Source organism: Bos taurus, chromosome 24, assembly GCF_002263795.3.
Source record: "Bos taurus isolate L1 Dominette 01449 registration number 42190680 breed Hereford chromosome 24, ARS-UCD2.0, whole genome shotgun sequence".
NCBI lineage: Eukaryota > Metazoa > Chordata > Mammalia > Artiodactyla > Bovidae > Bos > Bos taurus.
This window is the reverse complement of record NC_037351.1, coordinates 20,437,230-20,464,400: the sequence shown is the minus strand read 5'-3', so window position 1 is coordinate 20,464,400 and position 27,171 is coordinate 20,437,230. Positions and strand designations below refer to the sequence as shown.

At 41.1% G+C, this 27,171-nt stretch overlaps 1 protein-coding gene across 10 annotated transcripts in view; it reads left to right on the top strand.

The window, feature by feature from the left end:
• The window catches only part of FHOD3 (formin homology 2 domain containing 3), a 521,883-nt gene that overhangs the window by 393,781 nt on the left and 100,931 nt on the right, over positions 1 to 27,171 (top strand). For 8 of the 10 annotated variants that reach the window (NM_001191215.1, XM_005224047.4, XM_005224045.4 and 5 more), the window contains 2 exons: positions 19,636 to 19,770; positions 24,814 to 24,864. In NM_001191215.1, coding sequence (NP_001178144.1) covers positions 19,636 to 19,770; positions 24,814 to 24,864 — 186 coding nt within the window. The remainder of the gene's footprint in view (positions 1 to 19,635; positions 19,771 to 24,813; positions 24,865 to 27,171) is intronic. The other 2 variants (XM_010818738.4, XM_010818734.4) reach the window with 1 other exon arrangement.

The window sequence follows — 27,171 nt, the reverse complement described above, 5'->3', positions numbered from 1 at the left end:
AAAAATCACTGAAAAAAATCCTGAATAGCACGTAAATGGAATAAAAGGCATTGCCTTTCTTTGTGATCACAGTTCATGGCATAGAGCCCACAAAGGCCAACATCAGAAAAAGATACCCACACAGACAGATTCCCTACCATTCAAACCAAGAGGCAGTGAATCTGTGTGCTCCTGGCGCTGTGCACCAAGCAGGCTTTCTGCTGGCCTGCTGCTAGGTCCTGATAGCAATCTTGGTGAACAAGGAGTTCCTGTAAGGCATAATGTGGTCTTGATTAAGTAATGGTGTTACATCCAAAGTGCGTGAGAGCAGAGGTACCTGTCAGTTAACAGAGGGAGTTTGCAGAAGGGTCTGGCTTCGTGATGGCTTCACCAGTGACTGTGGACATTAGGGGACCTAGGCTCTGGGTCAGCCCACGTGGGTTTTGGATCTGACTCCTTCTCACCCCTCCTACCGCCATAGATTTAGCCCAGGATCTGTGTCACACGTGGACTATGTATTGCAGTGATGTATGTCTCCTACACTTTCTGAAATACAGATCTGAGCAAGTGACATTTCCTGTTTGGCAACCTTGAGTGCCTCCCACCACTTATCAGCAAGCTCCACCTGAGTAGCATCATCTCTAGGATCTCTCACATTTGGATCCTGCATACACCTTGCAGCTTGGGCAGCCATCAGCACGCCCATCCTCACTGTACTTCAACCCCACAGAAATGCTGCCAGGCTCTCCCAAGGCCCCCTTCTTTCATATTTGCTCCGTCCTCTGGCCAGCCTCCTCCGCTGCTCATTCAGTTGCTTCCTTCTCATCCTCCAAGACCCAAGTAGATGACATCTGTCTGTAAAACTCCTCTGACTTCCTCAGGAGGAATGAATTGTGACAGTTCTTATGGGTTCATGCACCTCAGTTTCAGCTCCCAGCCCTTTGAATAATTATGTGTTCATCCTTTTGTTTCTGAAGTGGGGTTCACAAATGTACCATGGTCTGCGTTAGTGAACCTGGGTTTCACAAAGCCATGGCATAAAGATGGTTCACCTTTCTGGACTGGGCATTTGATTAAAGAGTCAAGGAAAATCTTTAAGATAAGCAGGACTGGAGAATCCACATGTAAATTGTAAAGATAAAAGTGTTTGTTTTTGCACGGAAGCACTTTCTGCTTGTCCCATGTTCTGCGTCCCATGTCTGCATGTCCCAGCAGCCGTTTGACTATTTCACTATTGAGTGGCAGCCATCTCTACATCTCTACGGCATGAGATTCCCCTTTCCTCACTGCCCTTCTCCCACTTCTTTGTCAAATAACCAGGAGAACAAACACAGGAGCAGTTTTAACCTCTTATTTCCTTCCTTTGGAAAGTGAGATTAGAGTAGATTTTTACATTTTTATTTTATTTTTTGGACATTCTACATGGCTTGCAAGATCTCAGTTCCCTGACCAGCAATCAAACCCTGACCTCTAGCAGTAAGAACGCTAGGTCCTGACCCCTGGACTGTCAGGGAATTCCTAGGAATAGATATTTTGTTTATGTATTTATTGATATTTTTAAATTAGACAATTCTATAACCCTTGTTTACTTTAAGAGTGTCTATAGCAACCTTCCTACATGGTGTAACTCAGTTGGTAAAGAAACTGTTTGCAATGCAGGAGACCTGGGTTCAATTTTTGGGTCAGGAAGATCCCCTGGAGAAGGGTATGGCAACCCACTCCAGTATTCTTGCCTGGAGAGTCCCATGGACAGAGGAGTCTGGGAGGCTACAGTCCATGGGGTCACAAGAGTCGGACATGACTTAGCGACTAAACCATCACCATCACCATAGCAACCTTAAAAAGTATCAATATATATTGTACTTCTGTTGGGAAGCGAGAACATTCACTTGTGTGGAAGAGAGTAGGTGAGATCTGTAACACGCAAGTCCAAATATCACTCATCAAAACACTGCAGATTGAATAGCTCCACCCATAGGGCTTAGACACTCAGGTGTCCCGTGCAGTCAGCTGAGCCTGGCACCACCTTCCCTGCTTGTGCCCCTCTCCTAGTGGGACAGCTCCTGACAGCCAGGTCTCCAGTTCTCATTGGCTACAGTGGTTTTGGACTGGCGTTGTGCACAGATCACAGAGTGAAAATGGGTAGGAAGGATAGGGAAGAATTCTCCTTCAGAAAATGTATTTCTGGGTTCCTGATTCCATTTCCCCGCTTCCCACAAAGCCAGGCCATGAGTGAGTAAGTTTTACTCTTATAGTGGAAGAGACTGGGTTTCTAAGTTGATTTTAGAAAGTGTGTGTGTGCACACACATATATAGATAGAAATATAGATCAGTATCTAGATAGCTAGATAGAGATAGAAACACACACACTCTCTAGTCTTTGTACAATCCTAGCACAAAACCATGGGAGCCGGTGATAGCTGGAAACATGTTTGGGCCTGTGAACACACGCAACACCCACCCACACACACACGCACTCTACATACTCATCCATTTCATTCAGCAAGTGTTTACCGGTGCTTAGAATGGGCCGTGTATGCTGACCTGGGAGTCCAACATCGACTGAATGAGACCCTGTCCCTGGCTTCATTGAGCTTATACCCTAGTGGCAGAAACAGAAGACAAGCAAATGGTCAGCAAATAAATATTGTGAAGAAAATGAACTTTCATGGAGGAAGTGGAGAAAGAGAGGCCATCAGGGTGGGAACACCAGCATGGGTCCTGTGTCCTCGTGACGGACACCTCTAGTAAGAGGTCTGGGAAACCGAGTCACCAACACAAGACAAATTGCACCTTGTCCCCCTCCACTGAGAGGGCAGAGCGTAGGAGGGAAGGTAACAAGGGAGATAAGAAAATAGAGTGATTGCACATCTTTCTTCAAGTCATGATCCTGGAATAGTTAGGAGACTGTGTTTGGAAGATACATATTCAGAGGAGAGGCGAGCATGCCGATGGGGGTGCAGGTGGGCGGTGAGGGGGTAAGTTGGCCTGGAGTGGAGAGGAAGGGAGAAGACCAAAAGGATGGGCCTCAGTTCAAGCCAGCATGGCCTGGAAACTGGGACATGGGAGGGGCTTGTGCAGTCAGTGCTTTTGGAAGCTGCCAGGAGAATGTGTTAATTGTGAAGCCAAATATAGGTGGATGTATGATGGAAAAGGACTGATCTCCTTCTGGCTAGAGGACTCACTTGGTCTTAGATGGGAGGGTGGGAAGTAAGACAGAAGGGGCAAGAACTGCTACATTCCTGGGCTCGGGGCCTGCAGAAGGGGCAGGAGGACAGGACAGAGCGTGACACCAGCCAGGCCGGGAGGATGGCGTCATCCTTTTTGCATGAGCCAGCACAGCCCGCGAGATAGCACAGGGGACCAGTCTCCACGCAGCCGCAGGCGCCGTGCTGGGCCCTCCTGTGGCCGGGAAGCTCAGACCTGCACTGAAGTGGTGTGTGACCGGTTGGGGAGGAGAGAGTGGAAGGAACCTTTAAAACCACATCCCCATCTTCGGTGACAGAATCCTGAAGGGTTGTAGCAGTGTTGATGAAGAAAAGTTACCTGTTTCTTAGGTCTGCCTTGAACTTGCTCATTTCATCATGAAAGCTGGGATATGGCCCTGAAGGTGTGAAGAAGGTTCTGATGTTTCCTTGTTTCAGGGCAAGCAAAATGACTTTTATAGCTGGGCATATCCCAGAGTTTCCTCTTGTCTATGATCATTAGTCTGGCTGAGCCCAGTTTAATAAGCAGGTTGTGACAACAGTCTCACCATTGCAGGAAACCATATTGCATCATTGAATTGCCATTTTATTATTACTATTGACCTCTAAGTCTTCATATTAAATCACCTACTTGTGAATTAAGTGATAGTTTCAAGTATCAATTTGTGAGGTTAGTTTGGGTTTTGTTAATATTTAACCAGAGATTATGATTTATTTTTGATATAAGAAATGTAATATATAAGATATAATAACTTTATATAAAATATATTAGATGTTATATAAGATAACATTATATAAGATATATAAATTGATATAATAAATGTAATATATAAGGTTTGCTTATATAAAGCAAATATAAGATTTGCTTCTTATATGAAAAGATTTTACTCAACTCAAACTTACCAAAGGAGCATTTATTTTAAAACAGCATTTGCAGTATGATTGACATACAGAAAATTGCACATAAGTTTTGACATATGTTGGCCAGTGAAGCTATTACCACAATTGAGATAATGCTCAAATTTATTACTCTAAAGCATTTTCTCACACCCTTTTGTGATTATGACTGCCCTTCCCTATCCCCAAGCAACTACGGATGGCTTTCTGTCATTATAGATTAGTTTGCATTTCTGAGAATTTCATATAAATGTCATCATGCATTAAGTACCCTTGGAGAGGGTTTGGCCTTTTTCAGCTAGTGTAATTGGTTTGGGACTCCTCGGTTTTATTGCATGTTTCAGTAGTTAAGACCTTTTTATTTCTGAGTAGTACTCAATTGGATGATTGTACCACAATTTATGTTTACCTCTTGATTGATACTTGGGTTCTTTTCAGTTTCAGCTATGAGTTGTTGTTGCTCAGTTGCTAAGTCATGTCCAACTCTTTGCGACCCCTGTGGACTACAGCACGCCTGGCTTCCTATCCTTCACTATCTCCTGGAGCTTGCTCAAACTCATGTCCATTGAGTTAGTGATGCCATCCAAATATCTCATCCTCTGTCACCCCCTTCTCCTCTTGCCATCAATCTTTCCCAGCATCGGGGTCTTTTCCAATGAGTTGGCTCTTCGCATCAGGTGGCCAAGGTGTACTGGAGCTTTAGCTTCAGTACCAGTCTTTTCAGTGAATATTCAGGGTTTATTTCCTTTAGGATTGACTGGTTTGATTTCCTTGGCTATGAATAGTTGTATACAAATCTTTGTATGGAAATTTGCTTTAATTTCTTCTGGATAAATAGAAATGAAATGGCTCAGTCATATGGTAGGTACATGTTTAGCTTCTTAAGTATTATTAAGTAAACTATCTTCCAAAATGGTTGTATACCAGAGTAATGCTGACCTCATAAAAGGAGAAGAAATATCTTTCCTTCCTTTTCAACTTTCTATAAAAGTTTGTGTGGAACTGTTATATCTGTCTTATGTATTTTTTAGAATTCACCAGGGAAACTATCTGAGAGTAGAGTTTTAAACTATACATTCAATACCTTTAATAGATGCTTCAGTTCCGTTCAGTCGCTCAGTCGTGTCCGACTCTTTGCGACCCCATGAACCGCAGCACGCCAGGCCTCCCTGTCCATCACCAACTCCCCGAGTTCACTCAGACTCAACGTCCATTGAGTCGGTGATGCCATCCAGCCATCTCATCCTCTGTCGTCCCCTTCTCCTCCTACCCCCAATCCCTCCCAGCATCAGAGTCTTTTCCAATGAGTCAACACTTCACATGAGGTGGCCAAAGTACTGGAGTTTCAGCTTCAACATCAGTCCTCCCAGGACTGATCTCCTTTAGGATGGACTGGTTGGATCTCCTTGCAGTCCAAGGGACTCTCAAGAGTCTTCTCCAACACCACAGTTCAAAAGCATCAATTCTTCGGCACTCAGCTTTCTTCACAGTCCAACTCTCACATCCATACATGACCACAGGAAAAACCATAGCCTTGACTAGATGGACATTTGTTGGCAAAGTAATGTCTCTTCTTTTTAATATGCTATCTAGGTTGGTCATAACTTTCCTTCCAAGGAGTGTCTTTTAATTTAATTTAATTGGCTGCAATCACCATCTGCAGTGATTTTGGAGCTCCCAAAAATAAAGTCTGACACTGTTTCCACTGTTTCCCCATCTATTTCCCATGAAGTGATGGGACCAGATGCCATGATCTTAGTTTTCTGAACATTGAGTTTTAAGCCAACTCTCTCACTCTCCACTTTCACTTTCATCAAGATGCTTATCTGATATCAATTCATATCAAGTCATCTATTTATTCTTGAGTGACCATTAGTAGCTTTTGTCTTTCAAGGGATTTTTCCCTTTCATCTAAGTTGTCAAGTTTATTGGTGTAAAGTTGCTCAAAACATTCCCTTATTCTTTTTTTTAATGATTATGTGTATTTATTTTTGACTGTGCTGGGTCTTCATTGCTGGGCAGGCTCTTCTCTAGTTGCAGCAAGCCAGGGCCACTCTCTGGTGTGGTGAGGGGTGAAGCCACTCTCTGGTGTGGCTTCTCATTGCGGTGGCTTCTCTCGTCACAGTGCACAGGCTCCAGGAGCACAGGTTTCGGTACTTGCAGCACCTGGGCTCGTCAGTTGCAGCACAGGCTCAGTAGCCATGGAACATGGGCTTAGTTGCTCTGAGTCATGTGGGATCTTCCTGGAGAAGGGATCAAACTCTTTCTCCTGAATTGACAGGCGAATTTTTTACCACTGAGCCCACAAAGGAAGGCCTTATTATTCTTTTAAAAACTGTAGAATCTATAGTGAAGTCACCTCTTTCAGTCCTACAGTTTGTAATATTTGTCTTCTTTTTTTCTCTAAGCAATCTGGCTAGAGGTTTATTAATTTTATTGATTTCAAAGAATCAGCTTTTGGTGTTAGTTGTCAAATTTTTTTTTGTTTCATTGATTTCTACTCTATATACTTGTCTGCTTACTTTTGGTTAAATTTGTTCTTATTTTTCTAAATTGGAAGATGAGGCCATTGTTTTGAGATTTATTGCCTTTTCTAATATAGGCATTTACTGTTATAAATTTCCTTCTAAGTATTGCTTTAGCTGCATTCCACAAATTTTTAACAGGTTGTGTTTTTATTTTAACTTAGTTCAAAATGCTTTTTTAATTTCCCTTTTGATTTATCCTTTTTCCATAGATTTTTTCAGAGTATTTATTTAGCTTATAAATATTTGTGGATTTTCCAGGTCTTTGTTATTGATTTCTAATTTAATAAAAATGGGGACAGAGAACTTTTTTTTTTCTTTATTTGGAAGGAGCATGTATTTGTATGGGAGAGTATATTTTGTATGGCTTGAATCCTTTTAAATTTATAGAGCTTTATTTTATAGCCCAGAATATGGTCCATTGTTGCAAATGTTCTGTGTGCATTTGAAAAGAATATGTATCCTGATATTATTGGGTAGTATGTTTTATATGTTTTATATTTAAATTGGGTGGAATTAATTTTATATTTAAAGTGGGTTTTGTGTTGTTTTTGTAAACAGCATATTGTTGAGTCTTGCTTTTTTTTCTTGAATCTGACCACCTCTGCCTTTTAATGGGGATGTTTGAGCATTTATATATGATTATCAACTTATGATTGATAAATTATTATGCTTGCTTTAGACAATCTATTATCTTTTAAGCATATTTAAACAATGATAAATATGCTTTATGTTCACATATTTTATTTTTTTATTGTTTTTATTTCTTTGTATAGATCAAGGTGCCTATATGATGTTATTTATCTTGTACTTGAAGGGTTTTCTTTAACATTTCTTGTACTGAAGGTATTCTGATGATAAATTCCGTCTGTGTTTTATATGTCTGTAAAGGCCTTTATTTCCCCTTCAGTTTTTAAAGGTAAAGAATTATAGGTTGACAGGTTTTTTTCTTTCAGTGATTTAAAGATGTTTCTCTGCTTTGTAGCTTTTATTGTTTCTGACAAATATTCTGCAATAGTTTTTGTACCTCTGCAAGCAATATGTCATTTTTCCTCTGGCTGCTTTTAAGATCCTCTCTTTTTTATTGGTTTTAAAATTTTGATTTTCATGTGACATAGTGTAGTTTTCTTCATTTTTAATTTTTTTTGTGCTTGAGTTTTGTTGAGATTCTTGGATCTGTGGGTTGTAATTTTATCAAAATGGGAAAATTTTCAGTGCTTATTTCTTTAAATTTGGGGGTACTTTTCACCTCTCCTTTCTTTTGATAACTTCAATTGCATATATATTGAGCAACTTGAAGCTTTACCAAAGTTTATGAGTGCTCTATTGATTTCTTTCAGTCTTTTTTCTCATTGTTCATTTTGAGTAGTTTCTGTTTCTATGCAAGTTCATTATTTTTCCCTCAAGTGTCAAGCACCTTTTCAGCTGGATTTTTAAAAAATTCAAGCATAACTGACATACAGCATGGTATCAGTTTCAGGTGTACAACATAGAGGTTCGACATTTGTATACATTGCAAAAGGGTTGGCATCGAAAGTCTAGTTATGATCTGTCACTTTCAAATATGAAGTTCAGCATTACTGACTATAGTTATATTCCCAGGACTTACTCATTTTATATTTGGACGTTTTTATCTCTTAATACCCTTCCCCTATTTTGTCTAACCCCTCACCCTCCTCCTCTGGCAAAACCACCAATATGTTTACTTTATCTATGAGCTTGTTTAGTATGTTCGTTTGTTTTGTTATTTTTTTTTTTTAGATTCTACAAATGAATGAAATCATATGATATCTGTCTTTCTGTATCTTATTTCATACTGTTCTTCTGTGTTATCACAAAAGCAAGATTTTATTGTTTTTGTGACTGAATAATGTTCCATTGTGTAACATACACCACGTATCCTCTATCCATTCATCCATCAGTGAACATTTAGATTTCTACATCTTGCCTATTGTAAATAATGATCAGAGAACACAGGGATGTATGTATCTTTTCAAATTAGTCTTTTTGTTTTCTTTGGATAAATATCTAGAAATGTAACTTTTGGGTCATATGGTGGTTCTGTTTTTAATTTTTTGGAGGAACATCCATACTCTTCCATAATGGCTGCAACAACTTATATTTTACCAACAGGGAATAGGGGTTCCCTTTCTCCACATTCTTGCCAACCCTTGTTATTGCCTGTCCTTTTGATAAGTCTTTCTGGCAGGTGTGAAATAATGTCTAACTGATGATTCGTGATATTGAGCATCCTTTCATGTGCCTGTGGTCCATCTTTATGTCTTTGTTGGAAAAAGTCTACTAGATTATCTGAACTGAGCTCTTTTTTGTATCTTTCATGTCTGAACATGTTCATAGTTTGTTTAACTTCTTGTATCTGTGGCCTATAGTCATAATAACTTCTAATGTTTTAGTCTTCTAGTTCTACCATCTGTGTCATTTCTGAATTGTTTTCAGTTGATTGATTTTATTTCCTCTTTATGGGCTATTTCTTAATAGATGCCACACCTTGTAAATTATCTCTCTCTTTTTTTTTTTTTTTTGGATTCCTATAAACATTCTTCACCTTCGTTCTACCGTGTAATTCAGAAAATTTGATCCTCGCAGGCCTTGTGTTTTAGCTATGTTTAATCCATATTTTACCACTGTTGAGGCAATGATCTTCTTACAACTTTAACTCATGCCACCTGACCCTTTGGCTTCTGCTTCTCCCTAGTGGCTCAAATGGTAAAGAATCCGCCTGCAATGTGGGAGACCCCACTCCAATATTCTTGCCTGGAGAATTTCATGGACAGAGGAGCCTGGTGGGCTATAGTCCATGGTGTTGCAAAGAGTTGGACATGACTGAGTGACTAACACTTTCACTTCCTCCCAACTACATATTCTTTTCCTATCTTCCAGTTGCAAGTCCTGGGCACATGACTATTATTAGCCTGACCTTCTACACCAGAAACCTCACCCACCACTTGACTTTGAATGAACTGCCTTTGGGGAGGAATCCACTGTATTCACTCAGCTGTTGCCAGGGGCACAGAGTCCTACGCATAAGACATTATCTCAGCAGGTCCTCATCATGTGTTTTCGCTTAGAGAATGGGCTGAGCATGTAGACACATGGAGACTAGTGTGTACAGTTGTATCTGACTTGCTACATCCTTGTTATTCAGCATCTAATTCATTCATCAGGTGACTCATCATGCATCTCTTCTAAGTGTCGGGAGACAAGGACAAATGAGAAAACAGGATCCAGCCTAGAAATTTAGACTGCAGGAGGAAATATAATAACATATGTGGAAATGATGAAGACCAAATTTAGGGTAGTGGTCATTTTTAGGAAAGAAATGGAAAAAAATTTAAACTGATGCATGTACTGTGGCAAGTACTGCACAAATGGTACTTTACTAAGTACCCATGGTGTGGGGAGGGGAGGAATATAGGTCAACATGAGGGCTCCAGCCTGACAGGCCTGTTTAAAAAGCTCAGCTCTGCTACATCCTGAACTTCTCTGTGCCTCTATTTTCTCATCTATAAAGGAGAGAATAATAGAGCTTAGTACAAGAAGTTGTATGGATTAAAAGAGCCATTTTGTGCAGAATAATTGGCACACTGTGTCGTCTCCATTCCCTCATTACAAACCATATCTCGGTGCAGTCGAGTTCCTGCTCCAGACATCCCAGGAAGGGAGGCCTGAAACAGGTGGGATTTCTGGGGTAGTTCCTAGAGCCTTTTTCATCCAAGATTAAATATTGCAATTCCTCTTGCTCAGAGTATATCATCCGCTCCCTTGCAAAACCTCTCTGGCCTCTGGCCACCTGCATTCTTGCGTGGCTTCGCTTGGCTGCAGCTGCCTTGGGTGTAACTTAGATGACTTCAGCTTCCCAGGTGCTTTCCTGGTGGCATGCAGCCCTCACCACAGACCCAGCTCGGAGCCATGACAGAAAGGCTCAGATCAAACCCACAGCCCACTGTAGCCCCTCACGCTGAGAACTGCCAGTGTTGTATTCCAGATCTGGCCTTGGAGACCACGGCTCAGACCTTCCTCTGTGTTTGTAGATTTTCTACTCCCAACATAAAGTGATGTTTCTTGAGTGCCTACTGTGACCCATATGCTATTCTAAGCAGGCTCCTATGCACACTCATATAATATGGAGTATTATTATCTCCATTTTACAAGCAGGTAAACTGAGGCTCAGAGAGGTTAACTGACTGGCCATACTCAGGTTTTCTCAATCTAAAGCCCTGCATTTAATTCCTTCACATCACAGCTGGTCCCCAGGCTGGCCAAGATTAAACAGTGCAACAACTTCCAATCACTGTAGGCATTTTCCTGAAATATTTCATTTGAAAGGTAAAAATCTGTTAAGGATGCCTTTATAAAGAGAAAAATTCACCATACTAGCTTGAATTTTGGTATTTGGATATAGTTGTTTTTAGCAATGATTTGAGATATTCCCTTTGTGTGGTTTGAATACTTTCTAGCATTGATATTCTAGGTGAGCTTATTTCCACAGGATTTACAGAGCCAGAGTTCATACTCTCACATATTGGGAATATGTAGATAGAGGGAGACCTAGAGAAATTTAATTTATTAATATTATATATGTAACTCTTGGTTACTGCTGCTACCACTGCTGCTGCTGCTGCTAAGTCTGTTCAGTCGTGTCCGACTTTGTGCGACCCTATAGACGGAAGCCCACCAGGCTCCCCTGTCCCTGGGATTCTCCAGGCAAGAGTACTGGAGTGGGTTGCCATTTCCTTCTCCAATGCATGAAAGTGAAAAGTGAAAGGGAAGTCGCTCAGTCGTATCCGACTCTTAGCGACCCCATGGACTACAGCCTACCAGGCTCCTCCATATATGGGATTTTCCAGGCAAGAGTACTGGAGTGGGGTGCCATTGCCTTCTCCGACTCTTGGTTCCTAGTATGACCAAAATGGCTTCTGTGCATCCGGGACAGATAAGCTCATGGGGCCCTTTGATCGTCCCTTCCAGCTTCAGGGATCTGTGTTAGGGCATCCAAGGGAATGGATTTCGAGTTATAGAAGGCATTGTGCTTCACTTTAGAAGAGGAACCAGTCTTCATTGCTTTGCCTTAGCATCTCACATCTTACTTCTGAAAGGAAAGAGCCTCCACGTGTTAACACGACCTGGTAGTACATTCACATGTCCTCTGGCCTCAGACCCAACATGAGGTCTTCCTTTGCAGGGTCTCAGTAGACAGGGGATCATCTGCATTTCCCTTCCTAAGAGGCACCCGGGGAAGAAATGATAGCATCCACTCAACAAGATGGAAGCAGTTTTATTTTCCCAAGTTCTAATACTGTTCTAATTTTAAACAAGGTCCAGTGTTCTCATCTGAAAGGAAATGATGTTAACAAATGATATAGAGAAGCTTCACTGTGAACTCATTAGTATAGCCACTAATGACCCATTATTAAGTTACCACACATGAAGTTTTTCCTGGAACAAGCTGATATATTTAGAAGAACAAATTAAAGTCAGAAGCGCAAGGGGAAATGGCAAGGTTCTTATTTTGTTCCTTACCCAAGAACTTCTCTCTCCTCCCTCTGAAAAGAGAACTCAAGACCCGAAGCTGCTGGTCCTTGAGACCACCACACAGGGCAGGCTGAGAGCTGAGCTATTAATAGAATCAGATTCACCTAAAATAATAGTCCTGTGTAGTGCATGCGTGCTAAATTGCTTCAGTCTTGTCCGACTCTGTGTGACCCTATAGACTGTAGGCCACCATGCTCCTCTGTCCATGGGATTCTCCAGGCAAGAATAATGGAGTGGGTTGCCATGCACTCCTCCAGGGGATCTTCCCAACCCAGGGATCAAACCCACACCTCTTACATCTAACCTGCATTGCAGGCCGGTTCTTTACCACTAGTGCCACCTGGGAAGCCCCAGTTCTATGTAGGGTACCTTATTTTTTGTTTCATTTTTTGTTTTCAAATTCTGTGATTGCACATAACTTTTAATGTTCAGCTAGCTTGGGGATTCAAAGATACTCGGGCTTCCCTGGTAGCTCAGATGGTAAAGAACCCACCTGTAATGAGGGAAACCTGGGTTCGATCCCTGAGTTGGGGAGATGCCCTGGAGGAGGGCATGGCAACCCACTCCAGTATTCTTGCCTGGAGAATCCCATGGACATAAGAGCCTGGTGGGCCACAGTTCATGGGGTTGCAAAGAGTCGGACATGACTGAGAAACTAAGCAGAGCATATTTTCATATGTTTTTATATTTTTTCTAAATATTCATGAATCCCTAAATAGTGTGTGGTTTTGCTCTGCTGCTGCTGCTAAGTTGCTTCAGTCGTGTCCGACTCTGTGCGACCCCATAGATGGCAGCCCACCAGGCTCCCCTGTCCCTGGGATTCTCCAGGCAAGAACACTGGAGTGGGTTGCCATTTCCTTTGCCAATGCATGAACGTGAAAAGTGAAAGTGAAGTCACTCAGGCGTGTCCGACTCCCAGCGACCCCATGGACTGCAGCCCTCCAGGCTCTTCCGTCTATGGGATTTTCCAGGCAAGAGTACTGGAGTGGGTTGCCATTGTCTTCTCCAGTGGTTTTGTTTTATGTGTATTTAAACTTCATAAAAATGATAACATTCTCTTCATGTTCTTCAAATTACTTGTCACTATCAATATACTATGCTTTTAAGAATCATCCAAATTAGTCTATATCACTCTATTTCATTCATTTCTTCGGGTATAGAGTATTCCTTTGTATAAATACACTGTAATTTTATTTCGCTTTTCTACTTGTTGATATTTATGCTGTTTCAAGTTATTAGCTGTTAGTAGTACAAAGCAGTGTAATATATTCTATTCTTGTACATGTCTGTCATCTTTATACATGCAAAGGTGTAAAGGTGTACTTTGTAGTATAAACCTAGAAGTGGATTTTCTGGATTGTGGGATAAACACATCTCCAGATGTATTAAGTGTTTCTCTGAAAGGATTTTACGAGCTTACACTCCCAGACACAGTATATGGGGGTTCTTGTTGTCTTGTTTTGTGGCAGTGTATAGTGTCTTCTGGAGAAGGCAATGGCACCCCACTCCAGTACTCTTGCCTGGAAAATCCCATGGACGGAGGAGCCTGGAAGGCTGCAGTCCATGGGGTCGCTAGGAGTCGGACACGACTGAGCGACTTCACTTTCACTTTTCACTTTCATGCATTGGAGAAGAAAATGGCAACCCACTTCAGTGTTCTTGCCTGGAGAATCCCAGGGACGGGGGAGCCTGGTGGGCTGCCATCTATGGGGTCGCACAGAGTCGGACACGACTGAAGCGACTTAGCAGCAGCACCAGCATAGTGTCTTCAGGCATGAATTTTTGTCAGTCTGCAGCCTGGAAGGTGTGAAACAGTATCTCACTGTGGGTTTAGCTTGCATCTCCTCTCCCTGAACTCTAGTGAAGATGAGTATCGTTCATGTATTTACTGGTGATTTCATTTTCTTCTTCAATAAAATGCCCACTGTCTTTTGCTCATTTTTTCTTTGCCTATTTTTCCAGTGGGCGGTTTGTCTTTTTCATATGGATTCAAAGGAGTTCTCTTTGTATCGCTTACTAATACTTTGTGGTCTGTATGTGTTACAATTAGCTTCTCCCAGGCTGCGGCTTCTCTCTATTCTTATGTGGTCTTTCAGTGTATGTAAATTTACTAATGTAACATGTGCATATGTATTAAAATTTCCCTTTTGACTGCCCTTTTGGATTTCTGGTCTGAAAAAATTCTTTTCTATCCTAATATGTAGATGTTGTAAAGTTTTGCTTTTTACATGTTTCACTTAAACTTCCCAGAATTTATTTTTGTGTTTGGCATGAGGAGGGGCTGCTGTATTTTTGTCTTACATGGCTAATAGTCGTCTCAGCACCATTTGTTAAATAGTCCGTTTTTTGGTTTCTTTATTTAGTTACTAAGTCCTGTCTGACTCTTTTGCGACCCCATGGATTATAGCCTGCCAGGCTCCTCTGTATATGGGATTTCCCAGGCAAGAATACTGGACCAGTTTGTCATTTCTTTCTCCAGGGGATCTTCCCCACCCAGGGATTGAACCTGTGTCTCCTGCTTTGGCAGGCACATTCCTTACCGCTGAGCCACAGGGGAAGCCCAAATAATCCGTTATGTTCCTACTAATCTGTAATGACATGTCTGTCATGAATCAAGATACCATTTGCGTATGAATCTGTCATTCCATGTCTCTGTTCTTGCACCAAGACCACATTCACAATTAACCACTGTGGTTTTAGAATGGGCTTGATATCTAGTGGGGCCAGTGATCCACTTTGTTCTTATTCAAAGTTGTCTTGGTCATCCTTGGATCTCAGTTCTTCCATAAACATTTTGGAGCCACCTTGTAATGTTCCATGAAAAATCCTTTTGGAATGTTGAATGAAATTGATTTGAAATTGTATAAGTTGAAAAAGAATTGTCATCTTGACTGTATTGAATCTTTCTATATGTGAATGTGATCTAGTTGTTTAGGTCATTTATTTATGTCTTTTACTAAGACATTATGTCTTTCTTATAATGAAGTAATTTGTAGTTACCATGTAGTTAACTTATTAATTGTTGCTGTTATATGAAAATACAATTAGTATTTGCACATTTTACATTGAGAAACCTTGTTGGGCTCTTATTAATTCTAATAACTTGTAGGGTTTTTGGATTTTCTAAATAGATCATATTATCTGCAAATAATGACATTGTATTTCTTTCCCTTCCTTATGCTTTTACTTGTTTATCTTATCTTAGTGTGCTGGAAGACTACCAGAATAATATCAAATACAGGCAATTCTGGGAGTCTCCTATCATTTCTAATATTAAACTTAAATGCTTCAACATTAGGAATGATGCTTACCATAGTTTAAAAAATTTGTTTTTACTAAATACCCATTGTCAGGTTTAGAAAATTTTCTTCTATTTCTAAGAATAATGAGTTAATTCCATTCTGCTTTCCAGATTGTTGAGTTGACCACTCATTATGCTTTAGAAATATCCTAAACATTTTAATATATAGTCTTTTCATAAGTAGTCTTTTGATACATAGTCTTGATATAATACTCTTTGAATATTTTCTAATTTTCTGTATATTTCTTCTTTGACCTGAATTAATTAGAAACATTTAAAAACTTTACAATTATATGGATTTTTCAAATGTATCTTCTTGTTATTTATTTTTAACTCAATTGTATTATGGTTAGGAAGGTAGCGCACATGAAAACCAACTCTTGTCATTCACTCATGAGCTTGAACTTTGTCGCAGGATTGACGGTCAGTTTTTAAATAGTTTCTGTGTATTTGAAAAGATTATGTTTTCTTTAATTTGGGGCACCAGGTTTTATATATATATATATATATATATATATATATATATATATATATATTCATCTGCTAGGTACAATTTATTAATCAGGTTGCTGCTGCTGCTGCTAAGTCGCTTCAGTCGTGTCTGACTCTGTGCGACCCCATAGATGGTAGCCCACCAGGCTCCCCCATCCCTGGCATTCTCCAGGCAAGAACACTGGAGTGGGTTGCCATTTCCTTCTCCAATGCATGAAAGTGAAAAGTGAAAGTGAAGTCGCTCAGTCGTGTCCGACTCTACGTGACCTCATGGACCGCAGCCCACCAGGCTCCTCTGCCCATGGGATTTTCCAGGCAAGAGGACTGGAGTGGGGTGCCATTGCCTTCTCCAATTAATCAGGTTAAGCAAGTCTATTTCACTCATAACAGTTTCTCTCAGTCACTGTGTGAGAGGCATAGGAAACCCTTTCACCTGATTGTGGATTAGATTTGGCTGCATATAACAGAAAGAGAAATATGTGATAGTAGCAAAAAGAAGATAGAAGTTATGTAAGACATAACTGTGTTTATATGGATGATAAAATTCTCTCTATGCCTAAGGATCCAAGTTGATGTATTAGATGCCTAGTAAGCCCAGACTGTAGGTGTTACTGAGCTTAGATCTGGGTCCTCACTGCTCAGAAATCAATACTCAAGATTCAAGTGCCAGTAGGAACAGAAAGGTTTCTTTAATCAGAAAGCCAGCATCCTGAGGAGAAGGTGGACTCATGTCCCCAAATCAACTCCAAAGATTTTTCTCAGCTGTGAAAAGATTATGGGGTCCATGGGGTCGCGAAGAGTCTGACATGACTGAGCAACTTGATTTTCACTTTTGACTTTCATGCATTGGAGAAGGAAATGGCAACCCACTCCAGTGTTCTTGCCTGGAGAATCCCAGGGACGGGGGAGCCTGGCAGGCTGCCGTCTATGGGGTCACACAGAGTTGGACACAACTGAAGCGACTTAGCAGCAGCAGCAGCAACCTGATTAATAACTTTTACCTAGCAGATATATATATATATATATATAACCTGGTGCCCCAAATTAAAGGGGGGAGTGATCTCACTTAATCATTGAGATGTGTGCATGCTCAGTCACTTCAGTTGTGTCTGATTCTTTGTGACCCCGTGGACTGTTGCCTGCCAGGCTCCTCAGTCCATCGGATTCTCCAGGCAAGAATACTGGAGTGGGTTGCCATGTCCTTCTCTAGGGAATTTTCCCAAGCCAGGGATCAAACCCATGCCTCCTGCATTGCAGGCAGATTTCTTTACCGACTGAGCTAGCAGGGAAGCCTTAATCATTGAGACAGAGGTGCAGATTCATTGCCATCTCCCATTGCATGCAAGCTCATCAGCTCTTTGTGATCTTTCTTTAGATGCTATCTTGTTCTCACAATTTTTCATAGGATTACTGACAGGGAGACTGGGGAGAAGATATAGTCATCTGTTAATTACTTATTCTTCATTTTTACTTCTTTGATCTAAAGAAGAAACCAACAGGAAGCAAGATACTGTGTGATCAAAAGGTTTGAAAAGTGTGCTTGGCACCAGTCAGAATGGCTGCTATCCAAAAGTCTACAAGCAATAAATGCTGGAGAGGCTGTGGAGAAAAGGGAACCCTCTTACACTGTTCATGGGAATGCAAACTAGTACAGCCACTATGGAGAACAGTGTGGAGATTCCTTAAAAAACTGGAAATAGAACTGCCTTATGACGCAGCAATCCCACTGCTGGGCATACACACTGAGGAAACCAGAATTGAAAGAGACACGTGTACCCCAGTGTTCATCGCAACACTGTTTATAATAGCCAGGACATGGAAGCAACTTAGATGTCCATCAGCAGATGAAAGGATAAGAAAGCTGTGGTACACATACACAATGGAGTATTACTCAGCCATTAAAAAGAATACATTTGAATCAGTTCTAATGAGGTGGATGAAACTGGAGCCTATTATACAGAGTGAAGTAAGGCAGAAGGAAAAACACCAATACAGTATACTAATGCATATATATGGAATTTAGAAAGATGGTAACAATAACCCAGTACGCAAGACAGCAAAAGAGACACAGATGTATAGAACAGTCTTTTGGACTCTGTAGGAGAGGGAGAGGGTGGGGAGATTTGGGAGAATGGCATTGAAACATGTATAATATCATATAAGAAACTAATCGCCAGTCCAGGTTCAATGCAGGATACAGGATGCTTGGGGCTGGTGCACTGGGACGATCCAGAGGGATGGTACGGGGAGGGAGGTGGGAGTGGGGGTCAGGATAGGGAACACGTGTACACCCATGGCGGATTCATGTTGATATATGGCAAAACCAATACAATATTGTAAAGTAATTAGCCTCCAATTAAAATAAATAAATTAAAAAAAAAAAAAACAAGAAAGAAAAGTGTGCTCGGGCAGAGCCTGGGGGTGCCTGGTTTAAGGTTAGTTATAATATAGTTTTGCTAAAGTGACAAAACAAAGGGGGCCTCCTGCAGAGAGCTTTGTCCTGCTGAAAGCTCCTCACAGAGGCTTTGGTTACTCCCTCCTTGGAGCAACTGGGTATGGTGGTTTCTTCCCTCTGCTTCTCCTCCCACCTCTGATGGGTTGCCAGAGGTGACTCACCTTTTCTAGGGAGAACAGCTGTACGACTTATGGCAGAATGTGTGTGCTGCAATAGTCACATCTTTCTCCTGTGCTGAGGGACCTTGTGTTCCCCACGAGGCAGGCATATTCATCAAATTCAAGTAGGCTATCACCCAAGCTATATATCAGAAATATTTGTGTCTTAGTTTAGATGTTTTCCCAATAAACAAAGGTTCAGTTGTCTGTAACAGATTTTATTATTCCCCAGAGGTCCAACAGACTCTCCTTCCCAGCTAACCCTCTTCTTTATTTTTCATATAGTTACCTAATTTTGCTTTCTTCCATCCATTCTCCTGACTTAAAATTTTCTGTGGTTCCCCTCTTATTCTTCACTAAGGCCTTCACATAGCTGACCATCCCCATCACAGCATCTTAAGTGAACAGTCCAGATTATTTGTGTGGTATCATCAATAATCAAGTGCTGTCCTTTGAACAAGCTGCTTGTTCATGGACACTTCTTGACATGGAAATGAAATTTCCTTAATTCCGTTCAGATTTCAGACCATTGACATTTTTTTTCCCTCCTTATCTGTCATCCCAATACCTTGTTTTAAGATGATACAATTATTTGGGGATGTATATTAAGAAATAGGTATATGGCAAAATATTTTTAGTACACGTAAAAGAGAAAACAGTTTTAAGCTGAATGTTTCTTCCAGGTCATCAGAGTCTTATCAGAAACCAGTTTTAAAATGTGCGTGTGTGTGTGTATGGAGAGAATATGTATTTATATTTTAAGCATATCCTGGAATACTTTTTGATAATAATATCACTCATTATTGATGACTGCTTATATGCCAAGCCTGCTGCTTGGTATTTTATATGCATTATCGCCTTTTTGTCCTCCGAGCATGTAAAGCAAGTTACTTATCTCCATTTACAGATGAAGATCTTGGAACAGAAGTCCTGAGACACTCAGTAATTTCCCCCACCCATTACCTAGGTACTGGCAGACCCTCAGTTCTAACCAAGGCTGACTGATTCCTACATTAGTCCTTTTAATCACTGGATGAGCCACTCAAACATTGACTCGTTGTATCTTTAGGTCATCAGTGAGTGGTCTTCTCACGTCATCCTTTAGACAGCACCAAGAGTCCTTGGCAGCAGAGAGAGAGAGGCGGCGACAGGAGAGAGAGGAAAGGTTGCAGAGAATAGAACGAGAGGAAAGAAACAAATTCAGGTAAGATGGATTTAAAAATTTTTTTAATGAACTGAAAATTAAAGCACATGCTTTCACTGTTGCATATGGTTAATACTGGTATTAAAGGATTAGGGATTAATATGCTTGTTTCCGACGCTGCCTCTGTTTTCAAGAAGAGCAAGCCTGAAACAGGCTTGATCTAGTTTCTTGTGGCCTGTCTTCCTTTAACCTATGGCAGGAAACAGAGCCAGCCAGCCAGATTCAATTAAGGCCTGTGTGTTCTTGGGGCCTTCATTATCTAAAATGGTTTTATCCAGGCCTTCCTGAAGGCAGAGGACCTAATTGGCTTAATTTGACATTTTCCCCTGAAGCTATTCATGTTTTATTCATATTCTATTGGACACCTAAAAGAAAATGCTTTGCCACTTCCTGGTTTCTTACTCCTTGTAGCAATATTTCATATTTTTTTAAGGCAATAGTATTTCCTCCTGTTGGAGAGAAGAAGGCATTGTATTGATTAGTCCCAGGCCATTGTCCCCCCTGGTCTCTTTGGTCTCTGTCCAGCTCTAAAGATGTGTTCTTGGGTGGCCCACTCCAGCTTCTGTGTCTTGGCCTGTCTGCTCTGCTGAATCCAGGATCTCTCCTTTTCTCCTTCAGTCAGATCAACCTTTCCCCCCATCCTCCTGATCCACATCCTAACACTCCTCTAGCCTGGGTTCATGCTGTGGAGTTCTTTTTAAAATGCTGGACACTTGGTTCGTCTTTTCTCACACCTTTCATTCTTCCTACTCTTCCTTTCTTCCCTTTGTCTTTCCCCTCCTTCCCTCTTGCCTTCTCCATCTCCTTCCTCCGCCCTCCTTCATCTTCCATTCATCTCTCCCATAGTTTCTACACTCTTTTTTCTTCTTATTTCTCTCCCATCTCCACTTCCTGTTTCTTCCCTTCAGTTTTTTTGGGAAACAGTCTTTGATCAATTACTCACAGTGAAATCTACGAAGGATATAAAGCATTGTCAACGAGGATTTACAAGTTCAATAATGCTTTTTTTTTTTCCCAGCCGCCAATAAGAGTATAGACTCCTCTGTTCATGGGATTTTCCGGGCAAGAATACTGGAGTGGGTTGCCATTTCCTCCTCCAGGGTGTCTTCCTGACCCAGGAATCAAACCTGCATCTCTTACGCTCCCTGCATTGGCAGGCAGGTTCTTAAGCACTACTGCCACCTGAGAAGCCTCTATATAGTCATAGAGATGAGCAGAGCTGTGAACTTGCCTTAACCGTAACTCACTACTATATGAAAACAAGTATCCCAAGTCTGGTGGGTAAAAAAACTAATCCTGACTTTTGTAAGATGGGGATTCACAAGCTGCATGAAGTAAAGCAACATCATTCAGATCAGATCAGTCGCTCAGTCGTGTCCGACTCTTTGCAACCCTATGAATCGCAGCACACCAGGCCTCCCTGTCCATCACCAACTCCCGGAGTTCACTCAGACTCACGTCTATCGAGACAGTGATGCCATCCAGCCATCTCATTCTCTGTCGTCCCCTTCTCGTCCTGCCCCCAATCCCTCCCAGCATCAGAGTCTTTTCCAGTGAGTCAGCTCTTCGCATGAGGTGGCCAAAGTACTGGAGTTTCAGCTTTAGCATCATTCCTTCCAACATCATTATCACACCATATTTGTACGGTGTACCTTGAGCTGTCAGATTTTCTACCAAATGATACATGGAAAGGCCAGAACTGTATGCACCATTTCTCATGAGGTAGCTCTGGAAGTTGTCACTTTTGGAAAAACCAATTTGTAAAACTACTGGAACAGGTTAGATGCTTATGATTCAGGGCTTTCTGAGAGAGCCACATATTTCACCACCAAATAGCAGCAGAGCATCTGACTGAAACACATGGAAAATTCAGAGAGTAGCTTACACATTTAAGGTTTTGATTGAAAACCTCTTAAAACAAGGTTCCAGATCTGGGAAAGATGAAATCAGCATGCTCCCTCCTGTCTCTTCTATGCCATCACGCAATGCAGCCATCAGTCATGGACAGATTTAAAGCATGGAGCGCTGAAAACTCTGAACTGGAAAAGGGAGCAGGTGAATTGGGGATGGAGGCTAGCATTCAAAGTTCCACCAAAACCAGGGAGAGTTCACCATTTTTCCCTTCAGTATCACATGGCATGACTCAGAAGCGTCCCCAAACCCAGAAGCACATGCCAGGTGTGAGCTGAAAGGGCTCTAAGGGAACGCCTCTTTCTCTGGACTGTTGTCGTTGTTCAGTCACTAAGTCATGTCTGACCCTTTGCCAACCATGAACTGCAGCACACCAGGCTTCCCTCCTTCACTGTCACCCAGAGTTTGCTCAAACTCATGTCGGTTGATTTGGCGATGTCATTCAAACATCTCATCCTCTGTCACCCCTTCTCCTGCCCTCAATCTTTCCCAGCGTTGTGATCTTTTCCAATAAGTTGACTCTTTGCATCAGGTGGCCAAAATATTGGAGCTTCAGCATCAGTCCCTCTGATGAGGAGCAGCAAAAGGAATTCCTGAGGGTTGGAGAGTTCAGAAGTCTCCTGTTTCATCTTATTTTTTTCTTTGTATCTCTGCCAGCCTCCAAGCAATATGGTTACAGAAGCACAGTGATGACATTAGTGTCCAGGCAGGTGCCTAAAACTCAGGGAGGGAACCCTTCCTGTGCTCAGAAGAGTGTGATGCAAGAACACTTCTTTTCTCCATGTCTCCTTCTGCTGCATTGCCCTGTAAGCAGATGGAGGTACTGAAAGCCTGTAGCAGAGCAGGGAAAGTAAAGCCCAAGTTTTTTGCCCAGAGGACCAGGAAGGGAGACGTAAGTTAGGAGTCCAGAAAATGATGGGAAAGTTATAAAAAGTAGAGAGGTCAAGAGAGCAATCCAGAGGTCATCTCTAGTTTGTGCACATGTGACTCAGAACCTAAACAGGATACCACAAACTTGGAAAACTAAGTTCAGAGTGGAACACACTTAGGTATCAGACTGGCCACAGGGTGGTGCATATGAGGACCTGATAGGAATAGCATTAAAAATATTTGAGAACTGATCTAATGCTGGAACCAATATCAGAAGGCAGTCAGAGCTTATAGGCTGAGCCTAACTTGGTTGATTGCCCACTAAAGGAAAACAATCAAGATTCTTCATAGAATTTAAATAAGGCTCTGAGTCACATTGCAAAATATTTAAAATATACAGAATGCAATCCAAAACAATTTGTCATCGGAATCCAGGAAAAAAAAATCTTCAAAGGGAAAAGAGAATCAAAATATGCTGAACACAAAAGGACATAGATGTTGTCATTATCAGACACAGACTTTAAAGCAGCTGTTATAAACATGTTCTAAGATGTAAAGGCAAATGCTTTTGAAACAAATGAAAAGTCTCTGCAAAGAGATGGAAAATATAAAGAAGAAGCAAATGGAAATACATAGAGAAGCAGAAAATACAATAACCAAAATAAAAAAGGCTTTGAATGGTTTCAGCCGCTGAATAGAAATGAAAGAAAAGTCAGTGAATTTGAAGATGAAACAACAGAAATTATCCGATCTGAAAGACGAAACGAAATATTGGAAAAAAAAAAAGAACAGTGTCTGATGGACTCATAAAATAATACATCTTAGCATTTGTGTCTTTGAAGTCCCAGAAGAATAGGATAAGAGTACATTGTAATATGTATTCAGCCCATATATTGGTAGTAAGAATTAGACCTGGGCAACCTCATCTTCAGAGACCATGCTCATAACTAGCTATTCAGTGTTTTCTCTTGGTCACCAAAGAATCTCTCATCGTTTAAGAGCATAGTGAGATCCTGGCAAAATAAGCCTGTCTAGAAAGGAATGCTGATTATTGTACAGACCACACAGAACTACTGATTATTATGACTTCAATTCTATCCTGAAAATCTGAGGATGTGAATGAAAAGAAATTCAAAGAAGGAAATAGGAAAAGCTTTATAGAATCATGCCTGGGATTAGCCATATGGCTGACCCTTTATCAGCCACCTCATTGATACAAGTTATTCATGTTCCTTGTGCTGTTTTCTTTGCAAAGCATTCTTATCTGTTGTTATTTTTGTTGAATATTATCATAGTTTTCCCGGGTTATGGGAAATGTTATTTCTAGTGTGGTGAGTGATGAGAATGGATGTTTATAAATGATAACACATTTGTGCCTTTGTTGATTTTCCTCCCCCCTCCTAACCTGGTTTAGTTGCTCTTACTATCCCTTTATATCCAGGTTATCAGTGCCCAGAGGGGTGGAGTACTTAAGCTACCTTATGAGGTTCAGTGTAGAAAACTGTAATGTCACAGTGCTCCAGGAAAACAAATAGTTTACTGAGAAGGGACTGACCACATAGTCTTAGACTTAGATTCAAGTTGGAACCTCACCAGGAGAAACAGACAAACAAGCATTAAGACGAGACAGATTTGGGCATATTATGGATAAAGACAAGAGAGAATGCACAAAAGCTTCCAGTGATCTCTGCTTAGAAACTGAAGTGTGAGGGATTCAGAGGAAGAATCTTGGGCTGTGGCAGGAATATCTAAACTGTAGAGTGCAGTACAAATTGGCCAAGACACTTGGGCCCACCCAGATTTAAATCTTGAGAGGAATGTTGGGGAGTTACCAGAGCTTGGCTGTGTGGTACTCACCGCTGAATACTATTGCTTGCTTGTCATTGCCATATCTTATTGATGACTTGGTTTACCTTTTAAAAATCTTTTTGTCTCACCCCTCTTCCCCAAATACTTAAAGTCTTCTTTCTGAAGAGTAATTAGAGTTCTGAGTGAATCCAGTAATCCCTTGTTTTCATCCCTGTGATTTTATATAAAAATGTAGTACTTTTAATTTTCATCTCTGTGATTTTATATAAAAATATAGTACTTTTAAAGTATAGCCTTTATGTTTATATTTTAAAAATTTAACAATAACCACTTTCCATTTCTGAGATGATAGCTTTCATGATATACTCTGTTAATAATTTCTTGGCAATTTTATGAGCCTCTAATTCTATTGTTTTCCTTCCCCATTTTGTTTGTTTTGCATACTTCCATTAGCCGAGAGTATTTAGACAAAAGAGAAGAACAGAGACAAGCAAGAGAAGAAAGGTTTGTATATCTCTTCTTTCCCATTGTAACCAAATGGCATGTGACGTGTCACTCTTAACGAAGCCGGCAGAGGAGACTTTGGTAGTTAAAATACAATAGCTTCACCTAAGACCTAGACCTTGGCAGCTGGCATTTTGCAGAATAGAGTGTCCTGGTTATCTCCATTTTCCAAGAAAGTACAGATTAATTATTTAGTGCCATCATGGGGTGAGATATATGTGTCTGTTCCTCCAAAACTCTTCTCCAAATAAACATATAGTTTAGCTTATTGACATGTGGTATATATTTTAAATGTCTTTTTACTACCACTGTTGAGCCTGGGTTAGGTGTCCCTCCTGTGTGTTTCCAAGTCATTTGTTCAGCATTTCTTCAACAAATATTTGAGCCCACACACTATGCCAGGCACTAGCTAGGGTGCCAGACCCTCCCAAGATTCTCCCTGGAGGTGCCTGACCACTTACCCATCCCCTTGCTGAACTGTACTCAGTTCCTGCATGGCAGGAACCATACCTGGTTTTCCTGGGTGTCCCAGTGCCTGCCATAGGGCTTGCAGGTAGCAGACACTTAGGAAGAATGTATTGAATAAATGAGGCTTCCTTGGTAGCTCAGTGGTAAAGAATCTGCCAGCAATGCAGGAGACATGGGTTTGATCCCTGGGTTGGGAAGATCCCATGGAGAAGGAAATGGCAACCCACTCCAGTATTCTTGCCTAGAGATTCCCAGGCTCAGCCTGGTGGGCTACAGTCCATGGGGTTGCAAAGAGTCAGACATGACTTAGCAACTAACCAACAACCAACAATTGAATAAAGGAGCAAAAGAACCAACAGCTTTAAAATATTTAAGCTGTTAAACCAGTTTGTTCATTTCAATGGCAACATACTTTGGATCCCTTTAAACCATATCAAGTTAATATATTCAGTGTCTGGTAAACTTAGATAAGCAGAGGAAATTGTTTTTGGAAGTAGACCAGCAAAAGGCAAGTTTACCCCTAGCTGGACACAACTGTCCAGCTGTACAGTTGTGAGAGCTGGACCGTAAAGAAAGCAGAGTGCCAAAGAATTGATGCCTTTGAACTGTGGTGCTGGAAAAGACTCCTGAGAGTCCTTTGGACAGCAGTGAGATCAAACCAGTCAATCGTAAGGGAAATCAACCCTGAATTCTCATTGGAAGGACTGATGCTGAAGCTGAAACTCCAGTATGTTGGTCATCTGATGCAAACAGCTAATTCATTGGAAAAGTCCCTGATGCTGGGAGATTGAGGACAGAAGGAGAAGAGGTTGTCAGAGGATAAGATGGTTGGATGGCATCACAGATGCAATGGACATGAACTTGGGCAAACTTAGGGAGATGGTGAGGGACAGGGAGGCCTGGCTTGCTACAGTCCATGGGTCACAAAGATCAGACCCAACTGTGCGACTGAACAGCTGTGCAGCCTGCAGTTATTCCCTCTACCACCAGGTGGGGGTTACTGCACAGAGAGACTGGAAAGGCTGGGCTCATACCAGAGCCAGTCCGGAACCAATCAGTCTCTGAACTATGCCAATAAAAAGTGGAATTGTGCTAATTTTTTTTAGACACCATCAGCTAAATAGATCAGGACAGTCTCAGACAGGGAAGAGTGGAGACTGTGTTCAATTAAAAGTTAGATGCTTACGTCGGCCTCATAAACAAAACCATGGCATTACTTTAATTCCAGTGTTCTATTAGATTATTGCCATCCTGATAACCAGTTGTGGCCAGCAAATTTATAGTAAAAGATGCTGGTAAAGAAACTCTAGTAAGTACCTGTTTTTTGTTTTTTGTTACACTGGAGGACATGACATATACCCTGGTTTAAGAAATCAAATTTTAGGACTCCCTTGCTAGTCTAGTGGTTAAGACTCCACCTTCTAATGCAGGAGGTATGGGTTCGATCCATGGTCAGGGAGCTAGGATCTCATGTGCCTCATGACCGAGAGACCAGAACATAAAACAGAAGCAAAATTATAACAAATTCAATAAAGACTAAAAAAAAAAAAATGGTTCACATAAAAAAAAAAATCTTAAAAAAGAAATCAAGTTGTATCTTTTAGCTTTCCCTCTGGACTCTGAACTTTTTTGAGCTTTTGGACAACTTGACAGTCATGTTGTATCTATACAGGCAAGACTTTAAAGCTCCTGGAGAGAAGATCAGGTACTGTGTGCATCAAGATCTGAGCTGGTTCAGACTGGAATCTAGTTTTTTCCAAATTGCTGAGGGCTGCCTCATTCTGCATATTATTTACTACTCTTTCCCCTGAAGTAGAGCATCACTTACCTGGAAAACTC